This window comes from Vanellus vanellus (genome assembly GCF_965231255.1).
Source record: "Vanellus vanellus genome assembly, chromosome: 4".
Classification (NCBI taxonomy): domain Eukaryota; kingdom Metazoa; phylum Chordata; class Aves; order Charadriiformes; family Charadriidae; genus Vanellus; species Vanellus vanellus.
This window is the reverse complement of record NC_138909.1, coordinates 38,128,902-38,154,219: the sequence shown is the minus strand read 5'-3', so window position 1 is coordinate 38,154,219 and position 25,318 is coordinate 38,128,902. Positions and strand designations below refer to the sequence as shown.

The following is a 25,318-nucleotide window of genomic DNA, read 5'->3' as shown; positions in this document are numbered from 1 at the left end:
ATCCATTTGGATAGGATTGATTCCATTAATATATGGAATTATAAAAAGCATATGAATGCTCATTCCTCAAGCATAATTTCTTTTTTACATCCTGTGCCCCCCCCCCAAATTACTTGTTAATCATTTTTATTCAAAGTCTGAAAGGGAGTCATATAATTTAAATAGCTGGGATGAGTTCTAGCGTTCAAGTGCCTTAGATTAATTGAAATACTCATAGGAAAGAATTATTATGAAATAGCTAATTTAAGCTGAAGTCATTGGTAGCAACATTGATGTTTCACTGGTGGCAGAAAGGTGGCATTTTAGGAGCAGTGTGTAGAAAATGCCATAAAACTTGTGTTAAGGCAGCTGATGGATTAATTTCTTCTGGTGTTTGTGGGGTTGGCTTTATTTTTCTTTGTTTTGATTTTTAATTGCTTAATCCATTTACAAGACAGTTGAATAGCGATTTAATTGCTGAATGGATTTAAATGAAGGATGAGAGTGGGGAATGGAAGTTTTTAAGAATTTAGATTGGTTTAGGACTAGAGTCCTTTGGTTATCTGAAATTTGTTCTTTTACATATAAAGAAAAAAGATCAATCCTGCAAAGGTTATTTCTTTCATGCAAGTTCAGTTTTAACAATATTATTTCAATATAATGAATGCAGAAGAGTCCAGTAGACTCATGCATCCTGCTTTCCTATGATTTGAAGAAAAAGTGAGTGCTTTTTCACATCAAAGAATTAACTGGATCCGTTTCTATTCTGATTTCATTGAACAAAAGTGGTTCCTTGGTTTGTTTTTTATTACTTTATTTTATTTTTTTAAGAAAACTTTCTTTTGGATTTTCCATGATTCCAGAGAAAAAATAACACTTTGATTACCAGATGATTCAAACTCTAACTCATCTTTCAGCTGGTCCCATTCTGCTGGTTTAGCTACTGTCCAGAGTTCACACTGTGGCAGAGATGTGTACTGTATCCAGAAGTATACACATTCCTTAGGGTTCTTTACTGCTTATTAAAAGTTGCTTAATACCATTCTCATTATAACAGTTTTGTAAATGTGACAAAGCAGATATCGCAGGCAGTAAAAGAAGATAAAAAGTTAGAAAACCAAAATGCAGTACAGCTATAACTGAGACTATTTTTTAGCATACATTTCTTAAGCTTCAAAAAGAGTAAACTCAGTTCTGCAGAAAGGGTTTATAGCTGCAAACTTGTACTCTCTAAGCAAATCAGAGTGCAACATGAGAAAGGGAAAGAGAAGGAGATGCTTCTCTGAGCAGAATGGAAGGACGGCATAGCCTACACGTTTGTGCATCTTGTCCTTCTGATCACATCTTAGAGGCTGTCACTGCATTCTTGCCCCCCCACTTTTCCCACCTTTACAGTAAATCCAGAATTCATTTTAGTACCGACAGTTATGAGAGGACACTGTAATGGATGTTATTTCACAACTAATTTAAACTCTATTTTCACAGTCCAGGTGAGTGTTAGGAGAGTGATTGCTGATGAGCGGGCAGTTGACATAATCCCTTACTCCTTTTTCACACTGGAGACTACACTTATTGACTTAAAAAACATTTTAGGCCCCTTAAAATTCCTTCCTGGTCCTCTCAATCTCAAGCAAGCTGTTTCAATAAAATAAACTGTGTCCACAGTATCAAAATATTTTTGTAAATGGTCCTAATCCTAATTTATTGCTTCTAAAATTGTTTCATGTTACCGTAGTTGGCTGTGTTTCTAATGGTGTAGACTGAAGGTTGTTGGTTTTGGTTTTTGGTTTTTTTTTTTTTTTGAAAATGAGTGTAGCGCTGCTGGGTCTTGCTTCTGTCTAGGGTACTCTGGGAATGGTTGATATTGATGGAGTTCCCCTGCGCCTGTCCCACCACTCACTGAAAGATAGAAGTAAACCTGTATTATAAGCGAGCACAAAACCACTCTGTGAGCCATCACCACCTGAGCTCAGGGATGCAGACAGGCCCTGTAGCCACCTACGGCTTCAGGTGTGGCTCACTTACATCCTGATGTCAAGAGAAATGCAAGCTCCAAAGGCAGGCCCAGCAGCAGAATCTAAAGTTACCCTGCGTAGTGTCTATATATCCCAGTTTATACATAGCACGCACTCCCTCCTTGATGTTTTCTGTACTGAAAGTCTAAGTACAGTTAAGCCCATAGGCTCACCGTCAGGCTTATAAGCAACTTTCTCCTGTTTAATGAGCAGGAATAGCAGACATACCAACTGTTCTATTCCTAGATGGACAGTTGTGTTTCTTCACCTGTTAGGCAGCTTTTCTTTTCCCTCTTCCTCCCCTTGCCTTCTTCCTTTCCCTTCTCCCTAGATGCTGTGATCGCTTCTTTACGTGTGTCATCAACATTTTAACAAAGTCTGTTGCTCACATGAAATCGCAGTTAGATAGCATTGCCAGCAAACATTGTCAGTCGGACAAATGAGTAACAGTCCTGTCTTGCACTCGATGCTGCTCCATTAGGATAAAGTAGAAGTGGAATGTAATGCAATTTGTATTATCTGTTCTTGCAATTTGTATTATCTGTTCTCATCTGATCATCGGGATATCTGAAGATGCATGTGAATGAGAAATTGCAAAAGGGAAGATTACTTATTTTAAAAAAGGTTAGATGGTCATGTGGGAGTTTCCTAGGGATTTTATACGGTAAAATAAATAGATCTTTTCCTTTTCTGACAGTAACGTGAGAACAGGGAGACCAGTAAACCAGCAGCAATTATTAAGAAGTACTGTTTCAGACCAGCCTTTGATTCATATGCTGTGGCTGGGTTAAAAATAGGTCTTGCGTGATCTTATGACCATTAACTCATAACTAGGTAAACTGAAGTGAGAGGAAACCCCTTGCACTCTTTAGGTGAAAACTGATCTCCTGCTAGGGTTGGGAACGCTTTCTTTCTACCTCATGCAGTGTTATGCGACTGCTCAGTTACATTATAGGGATTTTTCACTTTCTGTTCAAGTAGCAATTACTAGCCTGTCCTGAAGCAGGATATTGGACTTTGTGACAAATGGTCTGTTTTGCACTGGTAAATCCTGTGTGCTAGAGCAGCAGCCAAGAGACCATATGTTATTGTATTGCTGAACTAAAGAAATGAAAGTGTTTTCATTTAAATAAACATAGATAGAGCTCTAACCTCCATGGAGGTAAGCAGGAGGGAGGGAAAAGGAAGAGGGGAACCTTGACCGGTTGTGTAATGCTGCTGTGTCATCAGAGGGTGCTTGAGGGGAAGGGGTGCTGCCGGCACTGCTCTGGGTGAATCTTCACATGCTAAAAATGCCCTTTAGGATTTTTTGTTGTTGTTCTTTTCTAGAATATGCTTTTGAATATTGTTGGGAGATTGCTTAGCCAGTAGTTTTCACATTGCTGACTGGGGCCATAGCTACGTTCCAGGATAAAGGATTGTACGTAAAGAAAAAATTACCATTTGAGATACTAGAATAAATATTTAAAATGCTGCTTGAAAAACAATGGTAAAAGCATAACTATGGATTAGCAGAAGCTGAAACAGATACACTGACCACTATGAACAGTGTGAGTAGAAGTAGAAATTTTATAGTAGATTTGAAAAAATGCTTTACAACTTTGGCTCTTGATGTGAACACTGAGCTCCCCTGACGTTTTTGGTTTTGTACAAAATATTGATCTGTAGAGTAGGAACATGTGATTTATTATGATCGCTGTAATTCCCAAGGTAAAATATACCAGAGGTTACAGAGGAGTGCTGGGAAAAAGTTGGTAAGGCATTTCATTCTCCAAAATCTGGAGAGGGTAATACTGTATGATGTAGGATACGTACCAAGCTGGTACGTTGTCAGGGGGTAAGGGGCTGCCCCTTTATAAAAGGAAATGTGCTTTGGAGAGTATTGTGTCCAGAGCAGCAGGACCCTGAATCCTGATGGCCATTTCCATGTGGTGGTGTACCCTAAGTACATAATAATAGTAGTAGTAGTAGTAATAATAATAATAATAATAAAAGTTTGTATGGGTATTCCTTTGAGAGGGTGGGCCGTGAAGAATAGGAGTACTAGTGTGCACACAGTAAGAATATTCTTCACGGCCCACCCTCTCAAAGGATACCCATACAATTTTTTATTATTTCAATTCATAACTTGTGCAGGATACTAAAGAAATCTCTGGTCCACACATGAAGTCAGTAGCAGAAAGCAGACAGAGTGGAGGTGAAACAGTTCAAGAAAATATTTCATGTAGATGTTATACATTTTTAAGTCCTTGAATAATAACCTTTGCAAGTGACTTCTTAGTTTTGTGGAAAATCTTTTTTACTCACTATATTTTATATGGCTGCAGGAGAATCTGTAGTCAAATGTGAAAAAGTAAGCATAGTAACCTTAAGCCATAGGAACTCATGGAGACTTACTCTCCATGGAACTTCTTCCTTTGGATTTTAATATAAGGCCCGGATAAGTAAACGGACTGGGGCATCATTTGCAAGCTGATTCACATATGTTAGTATGTTTTTTTCCAAGTTCTTCAATTTTCCCAAATTCATCTTTGTCTTTGATATGTAGTAATGGGACTGTGGATATAAAATGTCGTGTACTTTTTTTGTTTTGTATCTCTGTTCTACTCATAACGTGCCATTTTTAGACCAAACTTCGTCCTTATTTAAAGACGGCTAAACATGTTTCTTATCCTGACTGGGATTGGGAATACCTGCCATTCTTTGATACAAAGAAGATACGTATAGGTAGCTTCTAAGAAATTGGGCAATCAGCCTTGAAAAAGAAGTTTGGAAAACCATCTTCTTTCCTTCTTACCTCCACTTTTGATTGACAGGATTATAGTGTTTCTTTCTATAAGATTCTTATTCAAGTGCTTGAAATAATGTATCAATAGAATTTATACCAGTATAAATTAGTTCATAACACAGGCTATCTAGGACTGAATTCTGTGGTTGCTCTGTTTCTGTGAAAATACTTATTTACATGCTTTATCCATATCAGTAGTTTAACATAAGCTTAAATAATTACAGCATTTCTGTCTGAATATAGAATTGTTTTGGTTTAGAGCCTGAAGTACGTTTACCAATGTAGCTAGTTTACAATTTCTTGTTCTTGTGGAAAAGTTAATTCCTCTTCCTCCCCACAAGACAGAAGTTACCTTCAGAGACTACGGCACATTCGTGTGCTTAAGATAGCAGTCCTTAAGTATTTACCAGTGCGCCTAGATACCAGTCGTGATGGTTTATTTCCTAGAGGTATTTGTGTGCCAGTTTACAAATCATCAGGAGAAAGATATGTTTTCAGCAATACTCAGTTTATCAGTTGGCACTGAAACAAGCTTTTGATACAAAGGAGGAGGAGGAGATGCATTTCTTTGGAGTTGTTTTTGCATTAAGTGCTTTGACTCTAGTTCACCAGGCGACAAAAGCTACTACGCAAAGTGTACATCTCAGCTTCACACGATGCCTCAAATTTTCAGCAGATGCGCAGAAAATGGAAATGTATTTTCTGGTAGACTGGAGAGTGGTAACACAGCAGTTAATTTCTCCAATCCAAACAATGAGAGCATCCTTTTAATGAAAAGTGTTCAAATGTTTGAAGAGTAGAATTTGGGGATTTGAACTCTGACTTATTTTTCCCTTTCACTTGCAGTATTGTAAATATGTATTTATGATCAAAGTGGCTGACAGTGAATGAAGGGGAAGAAAATTGAAATCTAAGGATTAAACTTTTTTTTAACGTATCCTAAATAACAAGGTAGAAATACAGAGAAAGTTGTGTGGTTGTGTTAGAAGCCTCAGGCTGTTACTAATCACTCTGAGGAAGGATGAAATAGAGAGAACCATGGCAACCATCTAACATTTGTGAATGAATCTGTGTTTCCATAAGGCAGTTCTTAGTGTACAGTACTGCATATTCTAAAGTAGAGGTATTCAAAGTAGGTTGGCACAGAAACTACAACCCATATTTGGTGAATGACAGTTAGAAATGTTCTCTGTTTATACCTTGAATATCTTTATTTCATGGAAAATGTAGACATGGCAGGATACTTGGGGGTTTTATGCTTATTTGCAGTATTGGCATGAAGTGATGTCTATTGCTAGAAGTGATGTTTGTGTATAATTAAACATCATTTTCTGAGTACAAAAAAACTGACCTCATCAGTTATTTATTTGGGTTATATCTCGATATGCTGTTTCTTTCCAGCGACTGTTAAAACACAGTTATGTGTAGGATCAGCAGATACAGATGCTACTGTGGAAATTTATTTCATTTCAAATCGTTGCTGTTCCATCATCTTTTTTCTTTTTTTTTTAATGTTAAAACATCAAGCATGACAGACGTTGTAGAACATAACTTTTTTTTTCTTTTTTTTTTTTTCCCAATTGTTGGATAATCTGTAACGATACCCAAAATGGTTTCCTCTTATAATGGAAGGCACTGTCAAATCCTCCTGAAGAGGATCAATGCTAGGGGTGCATTGCCCATGCTGTGAGCTGTAGGAAATGAAGCCAAATGATTCTGGGTGACTTTTTTTAGAACTTCCGTTTGGAAAGACAAAATCCAGAGAAAATATTTTAAATATTTTAAAATTTATATCAGGTAGTCTTCTAAAAATAAGGTTTTTTCCAGCTTTCTGCCTTTACTGTTACTCAGGGTAGCCCCAGTCAAATATTTCTCATAATGTTGAGCAGAATAATTTTCATTGAACTTTTACCGTGCACGGAGTATTTGCTGGGGCTGCCACAGGGTCACCATTACAGCCAAGGTGCTTTCTCGCTCCCCTTCCTCTAGGAAATTTACTTTCTGTATCATGCGAATTTTTTCTCCGCCACCTGGCTGGCAAGTGGACCTATTAATAGCTAACTTATACTGATGTGCACTGCGAGTGTTTTGACATTTCAGGAACTTTGTATCTGCTGGGCTGAATGGGCCAATATTTTCCAGTCTGAGTTTCATGTAGATATTGTTGTCTGACAAAACATACAAACCAGTGTGAAGTAAGTTAATGCATTTGAAAAGCAAATAAATTAGTTAAACAGCTGTTTTGAAGCTTGCAAACTTGGGTGGCAGGTGGTTGTACTACCTGGCCATATTGGAGGGGAAGAAAAAATGCCAATAGTAAAATTTCATCTTGTGTAAACTGAAAAAACATTGCACAACTACCTGCAGTTTCATTACTACCAATTGGTTATTTTTTGTGTCATTTTGATTTCCATCACATGTGATGTGTCTTGTATCTGTGTGCCATGGTCTTTGAGGAAAACTTTAATCTTGGTGAGAGGGGCAGTATTAGTAACCGAAAAGAAGAAAGTTCTCCACCTATTGAATGAATGGTGCGGTACGCTCTTCTTTTTACAGCTGTTGCTACATCTGTAGGTTTTGTAGTTTGCCACTTTTATTTCTCTAATCCAGCATGCTGCTCTCTCCTCTCTTCATTCTTCCTCCTTGGGTTCCTCCTGTTTTCCCCCTGCCCTTTGTCATAAGCTTTGCGTTCCCCTTGGCCTGTCCTGCTTTTTTGCTGGAGACTGCACAGCGTGTTGACCTGCGGGAAACATCAAGACTGGTTAAAAAGATTGGTTCTGCCATTAGATACTGTGGATTTGAGTGCCTCTATCATGCTCCAATATTCCCTTTTCTACCCAACATCCTTATTTGAGGTAAAACAGAACCGATTTTCTGTTCGGTAATTTTACTTTTCAGCTAGGCCTCTTCTGACTACTGAAATGAACGGCATATTGTGCAGAAACTGTTCACTCCCAGGGTGATAAGAGACCTATGTTTATAGCTGATGCCCAGGCGTGGTATGCAGAGAGGCTCCTGCTTATACTTATTGCTATAGCACCCAAGGGCAGCTCGCTTTGTTACTTGCCCCGTTGGAGGGTCGGAAGTGGAAAAGCATAGTGGGGTCCCACCTGCGGGGAGGAGCGGACAGGACAGGTGACCCAAACCTGACCATCCCATCTGCCTCGTACTCAGTATAAAAGCTGAGGGATCAAAGGGTTAATCCTCTTTCTTCAATGGCTGATGTCCAAGGAGGACTCTAGTCTGTTTATCTGCCTTTGATCCCAATCCATGCATTCCTGGACCCAGATGCGGAATCCAGTTCCCGTCTGTCACTGAGTCCAGTCTGGGGCTTCCCCAGTGCCTGTCGGTGACATGATTGTCATCCTGGGAGCTTGACACAGTTTTGTATATATTTCATTATTTCCTTTTTATTATTAATATTTTCATTAAAGTAGGTTTGTTCCTTCTAAACTCACAAGTCTCTTTCTCTGACTCCCTCCTCTCCTTGAAGGGAGAGTTGGGGGAGAGCATCTGTCGTTTGCTTCAGTGGCCAGTCCAGCCCAAACCACAACAACCAGATAAACGTGAATCTGCCCATCAGAGCATTACTGGAGAGCTGTGTTGACTGGAAGAGGTCTCCACAATTTACTGCAAGTGAAGCAGACGAGCTTTGAAAAAAATGCCTTCAAGCTAAACATTTGGCCTTACTTTCCTTTTCCTTTAGAAAAAGGTCAAAATGATATTTTTATGATGACAGTTTTTAGTAATTTCCAATGTTTCCAAAATTGAAGCTGTCCAAATACAAACCATCTAAGTTCTATTCAGTAACAGTTTGGCTGGTGAACTGCCAGGGGACCTTGCATGCTTTCGGTCTGCAGCTGAGGTAGGTATTTTGGTGTGCTGTGCCGGCACCGGGAAAACCTTGGAAATTCATGTGCTTTAAAACAAGTTGGAACAGAAATATTACAGGGTCCCACAGGGTGCTGTCAAAAAAATACAGGGATTGTTATCCGCTTCCTTCATAAAAAAAAAAAAAAAATTGAAATGGATTCTTATCAAAGGGGGAAGGAAAAATATATGTCACCATTCACAAGCTGTTTTAACGGGTGTGCTAGATTTTTGTCTAGCACACATCTATATAGAGATGGAGAGGTCCAACATCGCTGATGTTACAAAGTGTTTTACCTCGTGGGTTTCTGCTTCTTACATTCGTTGATATATTTGTGGAATTCTGAAGGCAGAGGGAAGCCACAAAAAGATCACAATACTGCAAGCCAAGGTAAACAGCCTGTCACAATATGTTTAGCAAATGACAGTGTAAACCACAGAAAAAATATAGAAAGGAGAGGAAAACCTATTCCCTTGGAAAATACATTTCCTGGTTGGAAAAGCATTGGAGTTTGAGTCACTTACATTGCTTCCTTGCTCTTTTCCAATAAATTGTCTTTATTCAGGTTGTTAATTCACTCCATGGTCCCAGGCAGCTAGGCTGTAAGGAAGAGGAAATACATGTGGAAGCCATTGTGGGCATCATGACTAAAGGCTGGACTACCTCTTCATCATAAATTTTACTTAGTAATATTTGAATAATGTATTGAACATAGATAAAGCACCAGAGCATTTATTTAGTCATTGTCAGAGGGTTGTGTTTTCTCCTTTCTCTCCACAAAAAAAGAAAGATTCTTTGTTTGGTTCAACCTATATTTTAATATTTTTTACTCCACTGTAGATGGGAAATAGCTTCTCAGTTCTTGGTTATCTGTCCTAGTTTTCTTGCGTTTTAAGTAGAAGCTTCTCTTGATGGAGAAATAATTTTGGATGGCTATGCTATCGTCCCCGCTACTCTTTAGCCCTGTGACATGAAGCTGTGGAATTATGTAGCACAATCTCGTAAATGCTAAAACATCTGAACCGCTTTGCTCTGTTACTTTTCACAGAAAGTTCAGACTTCAGTCCAGATGGGCAATGTGAGGAATTTTAGTTGCACGGAAGATTCTTTTGGCACATTCAGCCTAGATAACTGACAGAAATAAAGTTACTGGCTAAAATGTCATTATGTCCAGGAAACACGTGAGGGACTTTTTTCTGTTGATGTAGACAAAATTTCTACAGGTTCCCCTTGCTAATGGTGAAACGTATATATTGTGCAGGGAGCTACACCTACATCTGTGTTCAGCAGTAAGAATCCAATACTATATCTCACATATTTGCTTTTGGAAACAGAAATTTTTGTCTACAGCACCAGGCTTGTTTGTTGAACATAAAAGAACAGAAATCCTCTATAGGTCCTGACGGAGATATTGCAGAAAGGGAGTAATCATTATAAACCATGCTGAATGTACTGTACCGTGTTGCCACGGGAAAGTTATGTTCAATTGGCTTATAAAATAGGTTTTAGTTAAATCCCTTAAATAGTGATATCGGTAACTGCGCACACTGCAGTGCAGTACTAGCCACTGCTATATAATGATTGGAGTGTTTCCCAATTGATCGCTTGGAAATAAGTGGAATTCTGATGATCAGAGTGGTATTAGGGTGGGGGAAGGGTGATTGAGAAACCTCTCAATCAAGGTGACATTGATAACGCACAGAAAAATCAGATAATTTTTTTTTTCTAATTAGAAATGAAAACTTGTTCAGGAAGATGACTTACAACAAACAAGGAGAAAAGAATTGCATATAGAAGGAACACCCCGACAAACACAATTATCTGGATCTGTCATGTATATCAGAAAGCTGAATTTTATTTGAGTTTTTCAGAATACTTTTTTCCCCTCTATTTTGCCTCTCAGCTAATGGAATTGATTAACATTTATTTTAAGGGTCTAGGGTTCAAACTGTGAAATTTGAGTTTCTCTTTTTCTTGAGGAGTACCAGGAGACTAAAGGGTGCATTAGAAAGTACTCTGTAAGTTATGTAGAAGCACTAACACCTGCGCTATGCCTTACTCCCCCAGATATCTCAAGCTTAAGTCAATGCACATAATGATTAACTTATTCAGCCTTTAAGAATCAGAAAAGTAGATAATTATTTCTTATTATTAACTATAAAATAAAAAAGGATATCTTTAGAAACTTCATAAGCTGATCTTAAAAAAAAAAAAAAAAAAAAAAAAAAAAAATCAGTGCTCCAAATCAATTTGATAAATGTGTTGAGCCCTGGAGCCTTAGTACAATTAACGTACACATTGCCTTTGTAATAAGTTGTATACCTGATCATAAAGTAAAAACACTGGTGAATCAGTTAAAGGAATTAGTGTTAGAGGGGGAAAAGGGATGGTGATAAAGTAATTAGTATCATAAGTTCAATAAGGATTTAAAACTGTGGTACATGGCAGTAATGGATTTTGAACACAGTTAATGAGCATATTCTTTGCATTCATTTTTAATTAAGTGGAAAAAATACTGGTCCTTTAAATGGAGATAATAAATGTGCAAGTCAGTCTTGCACAAACATGCAACACAAGAATTTATTGCCTGCTGTCTAACTAGGGAACTGGGAATCATTATAAAGATTAGCTTTACTGAAAAAAAATCCAGAAAAAGCTTTAGTAGAAAATGTTTATGAGGTAATAATTTTCACATTAAATATTGCTTGGCATATTTGGTAGTGTGTGTGTGCATGTTTTTTCAAATGTGAGTATTTGCTATCATCAGAGGTAAGAGTGTGTACTCTGGAAAGGATTCAATGCTATTTACCAATTTAGATTTACGTGAGACGTGTTTAGAATATGACCACACATGCGAGAGAATATAAAAATATCGGAAATCTTGACACTTTCTCAGAGGCATGTTATGCTTGTGCTTAGAGTACAAGTTGTGATTTAAAAGTAGAGCGATGACTCGGAAAGCTGCGGCTGTGAACTTCCATATGCTTGCACTGCTTTAACTCATGCACTCTCGCCTTCCCACACCACCGCACCGTGCTGCTGCTGGGGCTCGGAGGGTTTCAGGCTGCAGCAGGGGAAACCCAGCTGAAATGCTTAGTGTTTACTCTGTCAGTGGGCAGCTGGGGATCTGACATGAAACAGGTTAAAGCACTGAAACCAGACGTACCTTCTAGAACAGTGGCTTTCAATGTTTTTATGACTTGGGAACCCCCTAAACATTTTCCAGTGGAAGCAAGGACTTTGTGTGGCATATTGAGTCTTATTGATAACAGTTGACTGGCGTTTCTTAGTTACCTTTCATGGACCTATTTGAAGTTGTTCACAGATCCCCAGGGATACCCAGACCACATGTTAAAACCCAATGAAAATAAATCAAACTTAATATGTTTCATTCTCTCAAAGCTCCCAACCCGTATCTCTCTTGTCAGTACTACCAAAATATCAGATTCTTTCTGACACACAGTACATCTAGGTCTTGCTCAACAAATGTCTCATTGGGATATGCATAAACTCAAAATGTGCTCCCAAGTTTCCCTAAACCACCTTAACCTTCAGGAGCTTGTTCACCACTGGTATTACAAGAGGGTAAGTTTTCCGTACCAAAAAGCCCCTGAACATTAACTGGTGACCTGCACTATACTGCTTCTTGTGATATTGCAGTCTGAGTTACGGTGCCACACTTAAAGCAATTTCAATCTTTTTTTCTCTGACTTTATTCTGCCCTATCCCACATGTTGTAATTGCTTTCCATAAAAGGAACAAACAAAACCATACTCGTGGGTCTCTTCGAAATGCTAACTCTGCTGTTATTTTTTTAACCTCACTGCATGATTTTATTATGTATTTAAGCCAGTAGCAACTTGGAAGCTAAGTTTAAAATAGCTGGCTTTGGTAACATACTTTTAGCATTTAAAAAAAAATAATTGCAAACTGCAGAGTCAGTTTATTGATTAAAGCATGAAGTTTATAGAAATTTTATCAGTAAATAAACATTTGATTTTCTTTTCTGCTCAGGTATGACTTTGTAGAAGTTGAAGAGCCTAGCGATGGCACTGTTTTAGGGCGCTGGTGTGGTTCCAGTAGTGTGCCAAGCAGACAAATCTCCAAAGGAAACCAGATCAGAATAAGATTTGTGTCTGATGAATATTTTCCTTCTGAACCTGGATTCTGCATCCATTATACACTTCTTACACCAGTAAGTAACTTGCTTCAGATTGGAACATTTCAAGAAAATAAAATCTTTGAAGTGGTAGCTCAAAAGAATCTTTTAATAGTTTAGGATTAATTACTGTTTATTTCTTAATAACAATTATAATAATAAAGAATCTGTCTTCCAGAACTGTACATTTTGTTTCTGTTTTTTAACTGAGTGTTCTTGTTGTTCTTCTTGGATGGCTTTGGACTGGGAAGTTGTGAGCTCAGTTGTTTGTGTGGAAACTTCAATAAAATGTTTGCATTCCTAATACAGTACTGTAAAAAATGAATTTTCTAGCTTTGAGAAGAAGAAAGTATGAGAATCACCTGTGCGACATTTAAAGAGCATTGGGAAGATGCAAAGAAGTTTGAAGAAATTAATGGGTTTGTTAGTCAGCTGCTATTAGACATACACAGCCAAATGATTACACCTAGTTCAAGAACTGAAAAGTTCTTATACTTCTGAACTGTTTTATTATATTGACAAAGCAGACAATGTATAATACTCGTTTTCCACTGCATTTTCCCTGGAAACTGTACGTTAGAGTTCTCTTGAATATTGCTTAATGCTTGTAAATCACAAGTATTAAACAATAGTGATTGTCTAAAATGTGACTATTTTCACTGTCAACAGATTTCTGTTACCTTTTCTCAACAAATGAAAGATCTCTGATAGCAAAACAATGTTTATGGATTTTAAAGGATGAGATAATGTTCTGAAACATTAGAGTGGAGCAGAACAAGAGTTGACTTGTTTTAGAATAGGTATTCCATATTTAGAGAGTAAGGACTATTTTTGTTAAATTGCTCATAATTCTCTTCGTGAATTTCCTAAGTAGTCTTGTGGTCTGTGGTATTTGGTTGGTGGAAAATATCTGCAAGCTTAATATAAAATTGATCAAAAGAATCCATGTTATAACTGCACTGACATGCGCTTCACTCAAAATGCATTTGGCTTGCTTATTGCTTTTGCCATTTTCGCCTCTTCTCCCCATTTACAAAACTTGAGTTACTGAGAAGAAGCAAAGAACAATTCTGCATATCTTTTGAATAACACATGATCTTCTATGTAATATGTTTAGCATACTGATGATGATATGAGTGAAGGATAGTAGTGTGTGTATGTGTGTGTACATATATATATGTTGTTTTCTGTTGTTTTCCTATGTCTTTTTAAATATTTAGGCCTAACTAAGAACTATTCCTAAAGTGATTAGAGGTTTGATCTGCATATTTGACTGTTTTGTTAGTTAGACACTTTTGTTAGTAGAACGGTATGACCCGATAATGGTGAATTTTGAAATTAAATAAAGTGTCGATCAGTCTCCAAACCAACTTGAAATATGGCCAGGTTTAAACTTTTGTACACCCGAGGGTAGAATGTAATAAGTATGTTTACTTTAGAAAATGGTAAAAGAAAATCTCTAAATACAGGTATCTGTGGGCTGATGCCAAATTTCATTGTGGTAGCTCTAGTATTACATCTTACCTGCTACGTATCTATCTGACTTATGTATGATCCAATTTCTGTGGAATGGCACCTAAAAATACCAGAGTATATGTATAATTATCTTTATGCCCTGCTGTACAAATGGACTGAGTTTATTCCTTGACACTTGAGGGTGAAAACTGGTTATAACATTTAAATTATCAACACTTGCAAAACAATTCTTTAACCTTCAAAATATTTGTGTCATTTATCAATAGACAAAAACAAAGCTAACATCCTAGGATATATTTTTAGTTCCCTGTTTTTCTCCATTAACAAAGCTCACATAGCATAAGACGTATACACACAAACTGTTTTATAAAACAAGCATGTTATCTCTCACCTATGTAACACGCAAGAGCAGCCCCTTTCATGTCCTAGGAATTCAGACTTAGCCCCAAAATGTGCAGTATAACAACTCTTTATCGGTTTGTAAGGATTAATTTCCAAATCTCCCCTTAAAAGGCCTGTGATCTTTTTCATCAAAAACTCTGTCTTAATAAGCCATGCAAAATGCAATTTCACATTTCAGACTGCAGATTGTAAATGAAATCTATATTGCTGAGTTCCAGGATTAGACCTGCTTCTTGCACCTACTGAAAACCGATGCAAAAAAAATGTGTTTTTTTTCTTTAAAACTACAATGCTCTCTCATCCAGTATTTCAAAAGAAACTAAAATTTACAGCCCCCCCTCCCACCTCCCTGCAAAAAAGATGTCAGCTCTAGGAATGAGTGTAAATTTTAAATAATTCTTGCAAAAATAAAACTGATTCACATAGTGATTCACTTCAATGAATTGGTCCTAAACAGTTAAATTATTTTTTTCCCTCATTTTTTGACAAGAAGGGAAGGGGGAGATGTCTGGTAGACCAGCAATGAGAGATTGTTTGGGGAGAAATGAAGCAAAACTGAAATAAAACAGTGCAAGCTTGTTTCTGTATTTGAAGGCCACACACAGAGAGGGGCACCGGACACATTTTCAGGTCTTTTAAAGAGCAAGAAAAATGGCTTTGTTTAAATCTGCTGTAATTTATCGTATATATGTATTTTGACTTTGTATAGTATATTTCAAACCAATGTTTCACGTGATGAATAAGTAGGGAGAGAATGGCTATTGATCTGATTACTTTACTTCTAAGATTTAGTCACTCAAAAGGACTCACAGAAGTTCCAGTGTCAATAGATACAACATCGTTTTTTAGAAAGGTTTACTATGGCAGCATAAAAGCAGTGTGTGTACTGAATGCTCCCCAAGAAAAACATGAAGCTTTTCTTCAGATTCTAGCTAATTACATTTTAATTATTTGAATTTCTTGGATTTTAAATTCTGTCCCCTGGGTACATCTAGAACTTTCTATAACTCTGGTCTAACTCCACTTTTCTTTCCTCTGTTCTATAGTTGCAAGTCAATTTTGTTTGGAATTCCATAAAGTGGAAGGAAGTGTTGAAAAAGCTTATTCTTGCTAAGAAAATGTAGTTTGTGTTATTTCAAAATTATTATGCTACTTTCAGCACAGCTGTTATTCGTAGTCACTCTTTTCATGCTCTGCCCTGCCACTTAGTCTGTGCTTACTGGTGAGCTGCTTTATTCACTAAGGGCTGCTTAGTGGTTGTTCTGCATTTTGACTGTTCAGCTATGCATTTATTAAAAGTCATGTTTTTGGCAGCACTATACCATCTAAACCCTCCTAGAACTTTATTGCAAAAACAATCCATATTTCATTTCTTTTCCCCTTCTTTGCACTTGCCCCCAGTCACAGCTCTAATCCATATAGTAGCCACATGCAATTGAGGGAAACCTTATAAACTCTTATATGTTTGGGCTTCAATCTTCCTAGTGACTTGTTTAGTTTAAATTATGTCAGTTACAAGTTTGGCAGGGAAAACTTGATGTAATAAAGTCCATTGTTACTTGGGGAGCGGGTGAATGGGATACTTGATGCCTGAGGTGCCATTAAGGAATGCATGACTGATTGCCAAAGCAGTTATTAATTATTCAGGGCACTCAGAACAAAGCACCTCCAGTTAAAGTTGAAGCTGGGGGTGACTGTATTCCCCTTATTTTTTGGCATATGGTAGCGTGTCATTTGTCATCAAAGATCATGCTAAAGATCTTTGCAAAGAACAGACTTAACCCTCTTATATGCAAGTGAACACGAAGAGGAAAATCCAAGAAGCTACTTGAAGACTGACTTGGTTTAAAAGTGACTTGGCAGGTGTGTTGTGTTTTTTCTGTGCAGTACCTGTATGGCTACCTGGATTTCAATCCAAGAGATATTTTTTTTTTTCTTTTGATGCAGAGATGCTCTTAGTAGTGCTCTTGCTATTAACAGTAATGAAGATGAAATTTGACACTGTGCAGATAATCTGTTTAGAGCTATCTATTAATTGTTTCTTTATTTCATCCAAATTGGCTAAGCTTTGTTCTTTTAGGGTTGCCCACGTTAATTTTGTTTGTGGAACCTTGGTAATTAAGCTTGTTTAATGAAAAAGGCAAATAAATGTAAAGACTAGTAGAAAGCGTGCATACTAATAGAGAAAGGAGAGCTCTTACTTAGCATTCCCTTCCTTTCAAAAGTCCACAGATTTAACAGATAACAGGTGTATATTTTGCATGTCGGTACCAAAGCCCAAGAGAGGCTTAACTTTGGCTGCAATAACTGAAAATCCATCCAGAAACATCATAAAGGATATTATCGATCCCCTAAACAGAGGTTTTTCTACACTCTCTTAAGAAGTAATCAAAAGAGTTTGGAAATAACATGATTTCAGGGTTGTTTAGGCTGAGGGGTATGAAGCAGCAGGAGAGTGTACAAGTGTTATTTAGCACTTTGTAATGCTGCGTGAAGTGAAAAAGGACTGTGAAAATCCTTCATATGATGAGAAGGACTCGCACAAACCCTCTGTTTCCACTGATTAGGTATAGTGAAACCTAAGCCCAGGTAAACCAACAAACTCCTAAAGATGCTCTAGCGTGCAAATTCAATCATTCCAATTATTTTGTGTGTGTGTGTGTGTGTGTGTTCACTGTAAATCAGAGAGGGTTTTGGACTAATTTTTTCCTTGGAGATTTCATTTTGCACTCAATTTGTGCTTGAGATCTAAAGAGAAACTATCATAGAATGGTTTAGGTTGGAAAGGACCTTGAAGATCATTGAGTTCCAAGCACCCTGCCATAGGCAGGGACACCTCCCACTAGACCAGATTGCCCAAGGCCACGTCCAGCCTGGCCTTGAACACCTCCAGGGATGGGGCCTTGACAACCTGTTCCTGTACCTTACCACCCTCAAAGTGAAAAATCTCTTCCTAATGTTTAAACTAAACCTGCCCTCTTCCAGTTTAAAGCCATTCCCCCTCGTCCTATCAGTACATGCCCTAGTCAAAAGTCCTTCCCCAGCTCTCCTGTAGGCCCCCTTTAGGTACTGGAAGGCTGCAATAAGATCTCCCTGGAGCCTTCTCTTCTCCAGGCTGACCAGCCCCAACTCTCTCAGCCTCTCCTCGTAGGAGAGGTGCTCCAGCCCTTGGATCATCCTCGTGGCCCTCCTCTGGACACGCTCCAGCAGGTCCATGTCCTTCTTGTGTCGGGGACTCCAGAGCTGGATGCAGTACTCCAGGTGGGGTCTCACGAGAGTGGAGAGGCAGAATCACCTCCTTTGACCTGCTGGCCACACTTCTTCTGATGCAGCCCAGGATACAATTGCCCTTCTGGGCTGTGATTGCACATTGCTGGCTCATGTTGAGCTTCTTGTCAATCAGCACCCCCAGGTCCTTCTCCTCAGGGCTGCTCTCCGGCCATTCCCCGCTGAACCTGTATTTGTGCTTGGGATTGCCCCGACCCAGATGTAGGACCTTGCCCTTGGCCTTGTTGAACTGCATGAGGTTGGCTTGGGCCCACCTGTCCAGGTCCCTCTGGATGGCATCCCTCCCCTCCAGCATGTCTACCTCGCCAAACAGCTTGGTATCATTGGCAAACTTGCTGAGGGTGCACTCAACCCCACTGTCCATGTCACCGACAAAGATACTGAACAGTACAGGTCCCAGTACCGATCCCTCAGGAACACCACTCATCACTGCTCTCCACTTGGACATCGAACCGTTGACCGCAACTCTGAGTGCGACCGTCCAGCCAGTTCTGTATCCACCGAGTGGTCCATTTGTCAAATCCATGTCTCTTCACTTTAGAGACCAGGATATCGTGTGGGACAGAGTCAAATGCTTTGCACAGGTCCAGGTAGATGACATCAGTTGGTCTTCCCTTGTCCACTGCCGCTGTAACCCCTTTGTAGAAGGCCACCAAATTTGTCAGGCATCACTTGCCCTTGGTGAAGCCATGCTGGCTGTCACCAATCACCTCCTTGTTTTCTATGTGCCTCAGCAGAGTTTCCAGGAGGATCTGCTCCATGATCTTGCCAGGCACAGAGGTGAGACTGACTGGCGTATAGTTCCCTGGGTCTTCCTTATTTCTCTTTTTGAAAATAGGGGTTATGTTTCCCCTTTTCCACTCGGCAGGAATCTCGCCAGACCGCCACTACTTCTCAAATATGATGGCTAGTAGCTTTGTGACTTCATCTGCCAGTTCCCTCAGGACCCGTGGATGTATCTCATCAGGTCCCATGGACTTGTGCACCTTCAGGTTCCTCAGGTGGTCTTGCACTTGATCTTCACCTACAGTGGGTGGTTCTCCATTTTTCCAATCCTCGTCTTCTCATTCTGCGTCAAGGGCAGTGTGGCTGCAGTCCTCGCCAGTGAAGACTGAGGCAAAAAAGTCATTGAGTACCTCAGCTCTGTCTCTGTCCCAGGTAACCAGTTCTTGCATTTCCTTTCAGAGAGGGCCTATATTTTCCCTGATCTTTCTTTTCTCGCTGATATACTTAAAGAAGGATTTTTTGTTTGTCTTGTTGTCCGTGGCCAGATTTAGTTCTATCTGGGCTTTAGCTTGTCTAACCCGATCCCTGGCTGCTCAAACGATTCCTCTGTATTCTTCCCAGACTACCTGCCCCTGTTTCCACTCCCTGTAGGCCTCCTTTTTCCTTTTGGTCATGTCCAGGAGCTCCTTATTCATCCATGCAGGCCTCCTGGCTTTTCTGCCTGCCCTCCTCTTTGTAGGGATGCATTGCTCCTGAGCTTGGAGAGGTGGTCCTTGAATATTAACCAACTTTCTCGGGCCCCTCTTCCCTCCAGTGCTTCATCCCATGGCACCACACCAAGCAGATTCTTCAAGTGGCCAAAGTCAGCTCTCTCAAAGCCAGGGTGGTCAGCCCGCTGTGCACCTTCCTCACTGCCTCGAGGATTTTGAACTCGACTATTTCATGGTCACTATAGCCCAGGCTGCCCTTGAGTTTGACACTGTCTACCAGCCCCTCCTTGTTGGTAAGAACAAGATCCAGCATAGCTCCTCTCCTCGTTGGCTCCTCAACCACTTGGAGAAGGAAGTTGTCCTCAGTGCAATCCAAGAACCTCCTGGATTGCCTTTGCCTGGCTGTGTTACCCTTCCAACAGATGTTGGGGTGGTTGAAGTCACCCATGAGGACCATGGTCTGTGAATATGATGCTTCCCCTATCTGTCTATAGAGGGCTTCATCCACTCGGTCTTCTTGGTCAGGTGGCCTGTAGCAGAGCCCCACTGTAATGTCCCCTGCTCCCGATTTCCCTTTAATCCTGACCCATAGGCTCTCAGTTGGCTCTTTATCCATTCCTAGGCTGAGGTCCGTGCATTCCAGCTGCTCCTTGACATATAAGGCAACACTGCCTCCTTGTTTCCCTTGCCTGTCTCTTTTAATTCCTTTTAAATTTCTTAAATGAGACATTAAAGATCACCCCAAAATATGTAGGTAGGAGTGACATGCTTCAGGTTAACCAAAGAACCACAAAAAGTAAAAAACCGAGGATGGCTATTATCCATGGGACCACAATGAGAGGAGAAAAAAAAACTTTGAAGCAGAAGGAATCTCTGAAGGATATTTCCTAATCAAATCATAACATCTTGTTTTCCTGTGACCATGTCTTGTTCTGTCACATGGACATCATTTAAAAATCTGTATATGTGAAGCAGACTCACAGTGAGACAGGGTTAGAAATGAATCTAGCAAAATTGTGGTCCTGCACAGAAATCCATGGAAGTGTGTCCTTGACCTGCCCAACCTGAGATGTCAGTGTGGATTTTCTGAGACTTTGTGCGGAATAGAGACATTTGGAACCGAACTGGTTGTCATTTAGTTCTTAAAAGGGTTGAATATGCTTATATAATAGCAAGTTTTGTACTCTGAAGGACTAGGTTCCTTTCCTTCTGGCAGAAATTTGAATGTAGTTTCTCATGTAGTATATGTAGTATATAACATTTTTCTTGTATTTTCTGTAATAGTTTTACAGTGGCTCAGACCTAAAAGAATCGGAAATCATTTCATTCCCTGTTTGTAGGATGAAGTAATTTTGTTTTCTTGGACAAATTTTTTTTTATTATTTTACAAATTCGTTGTATATTTGACTAAGATCTAAATTCCTTGGACTAAGATTTAAATTCATTCATTTTGGAAGTTTGTTGTATATCCCACCGAGTTTCACTGTGGCAAAAGATATAAAAAAAAATCAGCTGCTTTTGTTTCTAAAGAATAATTTCAAAATTAAATGCAATTATGTTACCACACCTCAAATGGCATGCTTTGGTTTTTCCTATTCAACAACTTCAGTAGAATTTCTTCCTGACAATTTCATGAGTGTTCAGCAAGTAACATAATTGATTCTGGTTATGGAGCGTTCACATAAGTCTTAAAATTGTATTTTTGAAAGACAGTACTGAGGGGAAATCAAAACAATTGAGAGGGAGAAGAGCTTGTGAAAATTGCTCTCCTTTTAGTCATCAATAGCATTGCGTACAAGTTAGATCACTCTGGCAACCTGTTTCAAGCAGAAATTATTGCCATAAACAAGACATGGGGTACTGCAACTGTCACGAAAAAGTAGGCAGCCCTTTTTGCTCCTTTACCCAAGTTATGTCTTTGATCACATATTAACCCTCTTATCCCCCATGAAAGCAGATAGTAGGATGATTCAGTAGTGCAAACAATGTTTAACCTCTTTAAATGCCCTAAAAAGTGAAAAAGGTTTGAAAACTTATCAGAAAAGTATTTCAAATACGAGAGTATTTCAAATACGAGACAATCTCTTTTCTTTAATTTCTGTAAGTTACTGAAGGCTTATATTAGGTTTTCATTTAGTAATAAATATTTATATTTTCAGGGACTCTTTTTTATGATTTGGAAACTTTATTAGTGTGTCTCAGGATTTTCATCAGAAGTTTATTTATTTAATTTGAAAATGTGTATTACTTGGTCTGTCATTTACTTTATTGTAGTGTTCTGCAACAAGTTTTGCATGTATAAGTTTTAATGTATGCTCTGTTGCTTTCAAAAAGTCTACAAGAGAAGTTAAAGATAGAAAGAAAAGTGTTTTTGTCTTGTCTTGAACAATTTCAAAAGTCTCCTGGAATGTCATGACTCTGGGAGTGGTCTGGCTCATGTATGTGGGATCTTAAGTAACATTATTTCTGTTTGGGTACAGTCTGAAAGAATTATATTTTGCCAATTGATGAGGAAAAAAAAAAAAAAGAAAATAAACAAAACAACTGTGTAAAAATCCAGGACAGATAGTAATGCAGAAAATCCAATCTGCATTAATGATGCAAGGAAGTGAGTATGTGGTCCGTGGGGAAGGTCGACTTGGGTGAATTACTGGCCTTGTGGATTACCGCAGCAGTTACCTTTGTTGTTACTTTTGTCATTCAACTTGACTTAATAGATGTTGAATGTTACACCTGCTAATAAGCAGAGAACACATCGCTAATAAAATAACTGAAATAACTTTCAGCCATTACATTTTAATATTGTAGTCCTGAGCATACTCTGGGAGTCCTCACTAAAAGAGCGTATCTTTATAGTAAAACACAGTTAAATATCAAAACTCAAGATTTAAAAATAAGTAATTGTCTTTTATTGCATTTTGACATGAAAATTTGAAGGACATTTCAGATTGTGACGTTTTTACTTAATGGAATGGCTACCGTTATACTAACTTTTAAACTTTTTTTCAGGTAGTATTTGAGTCTTTTGGTTGTTTGTTTTTCATTAAGTTCCATCAAGAAGGACTGAATTAGGTCTAATCAGAGCAATTACACACTTTAACAAGAGAGTAATACTGCCACTCTGTACCAACTATAAATATTAGCCTAAAATATGTTATTCTGTACTTGTACCAACTTTCCTTTAACTGATCTTCAAAGAGATTCTGTCTTCCTTCTCAAAATCTCACTTCTACAATGTTTCTTTACAAATGAATGAAGATCAGATCAAGCTGGTTCATGTTTATCAGTCAGTAGTAATACATTAAAGCATTTAACATGTGTTACATATTGGCATGTGTATTTGAAAATGTAGGATTCAACAGAGTTAGCAGTAATGTCAAGTTTCTAAGCCTTTCCAATTGCCTTCCCGGTTTCCCAAATGTCAGGCTGCCTTGAATCAAACCAAAGGTTGTCTAGCCCAGGGGACCGCAACCAGTGGTGGTCATAAATGGATGGCAGGGAGCACTAGGAGGAGGTCAAGCAGATGTGGGTCTTCACCCCTCCTTTACTACCCTACTTACAGCTATTTTCTGCAGAAGAGGGGGATTCCCTGAGCCTGTGCGCTTTGTCTATTTAGTAATCTGTAACAGATGTTTCTTGCAAATAATTGTCTGTGTAACCCTTGAATCCACATAAATGTCATGCCTTCATAACATCCTTTGCTAAAATCAGATTACATATGCACCTCATGGAAAAGAAGCTTCAAACAACTCCTTTACTTGAGAGGGATATGTATGTATATAAAAAGGTGTCTCTCAAGCTCTAAACTCACTGATCCCATGTAATTGGAGCAGTTGGATGCTACCTCAACATAAATATTACACAATGATGTCCAAATGTTCCTTTAGTCTTTTAAAATCATTCTGTAGTTGTGGTTCCAATTTAGCTGTTCAATCTTATTGATTGTATCTATTCTAAAGAGTGCAGTGCCTCAGTTATTTGCGTGTGATTTTTTTTAATTTAATCTTTTACTAAATGTTATATAAGCTACTTTTCACTTAATATGTTTGATTAAAAAAACCCAAAACCAGTCCCCCAACTCCAAAAAACAAACAAGAAAAACCCAACACCACCTTCCTATTCTCCCAGGTCCCTTAAGCTCCACTGGGTTGTTTTGTTTGGGTTTTTTTTTTGGCTACCTTTTTCTTTATTTTTTTATGTTTAAGTATTACATAATTGTCTAGTTGACTATCCCTTTTCCAATTTCCAGGATCAACATGTTATTCACAGCTTTTTGAGAAAGCACGCTGATGGCTTCTCTACAAATTCCAAAGCAAAGTGACTCTGTCCCATTCTCAAAGTAATCCCCTGTGTAACTGGCACAGTCCTAGATTTTTTGTGCTTTCAAATACTGAGACGTTGTGTCTGACATGCTTGCTAGTGGAGACAAAGGTAAGCAAATGTACATTTGATACTAGGTTTGAGGCAGCACCGTAATTTTCAGTTATGCTATTTTAGCTGCATTCATGTCGTGTTCCTATCCAGTATTAATATCTTAGTCATGCCGCAGTCCTATCCGTTGCCTCACCCCACCAAAACAGGCAGTAACTAATTAGAGTGGTGTGTACTGTGCTAAGTTTTCTTACCATCATTCTGGTAGGAAAAGATGAAAATAGGAGCGACAGGAAAGAATTTGGGACAGAACAGAGATACTTAGTGCAACTTCTCTATTTTTTTTACATGTGGTCCAGATCTGAAAGGCTCTTGGGAACAGCAGAATTGCATGGAAAAAAATGGAACGATGTGTGCTGCTCCAGACATTTGAGATCAAATCAGCTGTGGAGCAGCTTATGTAGATGACTGACTGCACAGTCTAACTCCACAGACTAGTGGAAGCACCTCTTTAAATTCAGAAGAAATTCTTGACAGAGTAATAACACTGTATAGTAGCTTCAGGGTAAGAGTTTGTTTGTGGAGAGATGAATGTGGGCTATTGGTAGTGGTGTTAAGAGAAATCCTTTTGTTTCTACAAAGGGATAGATAATAAGCACTATGGGAATACCAAAATTTGCACCTGTCTTGTCTTTGCAGTACCTGGCCTCTGGTGTTACAGATGGGGATTATGAGCTGTCATTTGTTAGCTTCTCCGAAGTACTCAAAACTTTTTTAATGATGATGATGAAAGGTTTTGCTGAAGAAGCCAGGAATTTTGTTGAAAAGGTTTTGGTTTTGTTTTCATGGGAAAGTCTAGATAATCACAAAGCTGTTGCATCTGTTCTTTCAATTATCTCTGGCTAGGGTGGTGGAGAAGGAATTCAGGAGGGTTGCTTCCATGTTTGCTCCTGATAGCTGGTGTATGTTGTTGAAGAATTGTAATTGTTTAAAAAGCAAAATGTAATAAACAAATCCTTGCATGTGAAAATGGAGGGCTATTTGTTTGGCAAAAGACATTTCCTGAGGCAGAATGCTCAGGCTGCTCGAGTAGTCATTTCACTCTGCTTTTGAGCTAGGCCATAAATCGTAGGAAGAAAAATAATAAGAATCATTTATGAGGAGAAATAAAATGCTGGGCTTCAAATTGAAGGGAGTGATTCAGTTCATGAAAGACCAGGTTTAAAGGCACTTGAAAAGTGGAGGTGTGAAAGCAGATGGCAGAGCCTTTGGAAGAAATTTTGCATGTAATCCTACAGACATTGTGAGGGTTGGTGGTTCCTAATAGCTCTTCCCTTTCAGCTGCCATAGGATTCCTTGGGGGAACTCCATAACAACTCTAGCCTGACATCACATACAACAGTTGTCAGGTCTCATCTGAGTAAGTCTGTTAGGTGGTTGGGGGAATGTCAGTGTAGCGGTGTAGATGATTAAATCAATCTGACGCTTTATTGTCCAGTATGTAGCCCTGGTGTCTTTTGGTAGCACTTAGTT

The 25,318-nt window shown here is 38.7% G+C and overlaps 1 protein-coding gene across 1 annotated transcript in view; it reads left to right on the top strand.

Annotated features, from left to right (window-relative positions):
• PDGFC (platelet derived growth factor C) overlaps positions 1-25,318 on the top strand; it is a 136,123-nt gene that overhangs the window by 85,596 nt on the left and 25,209 nt on the right. Inside the window, exon 3 of the mRNA XM_082482871.1 lies at positions 12,668-12,848. Within this exon, the coding sequence (XP_082338997.1) occupies positions 12,668-12,848 (181 nt within the window). The remainder of the gene's footprint in view (positions 1-12,667; positions 12,849-25,318) is intronic.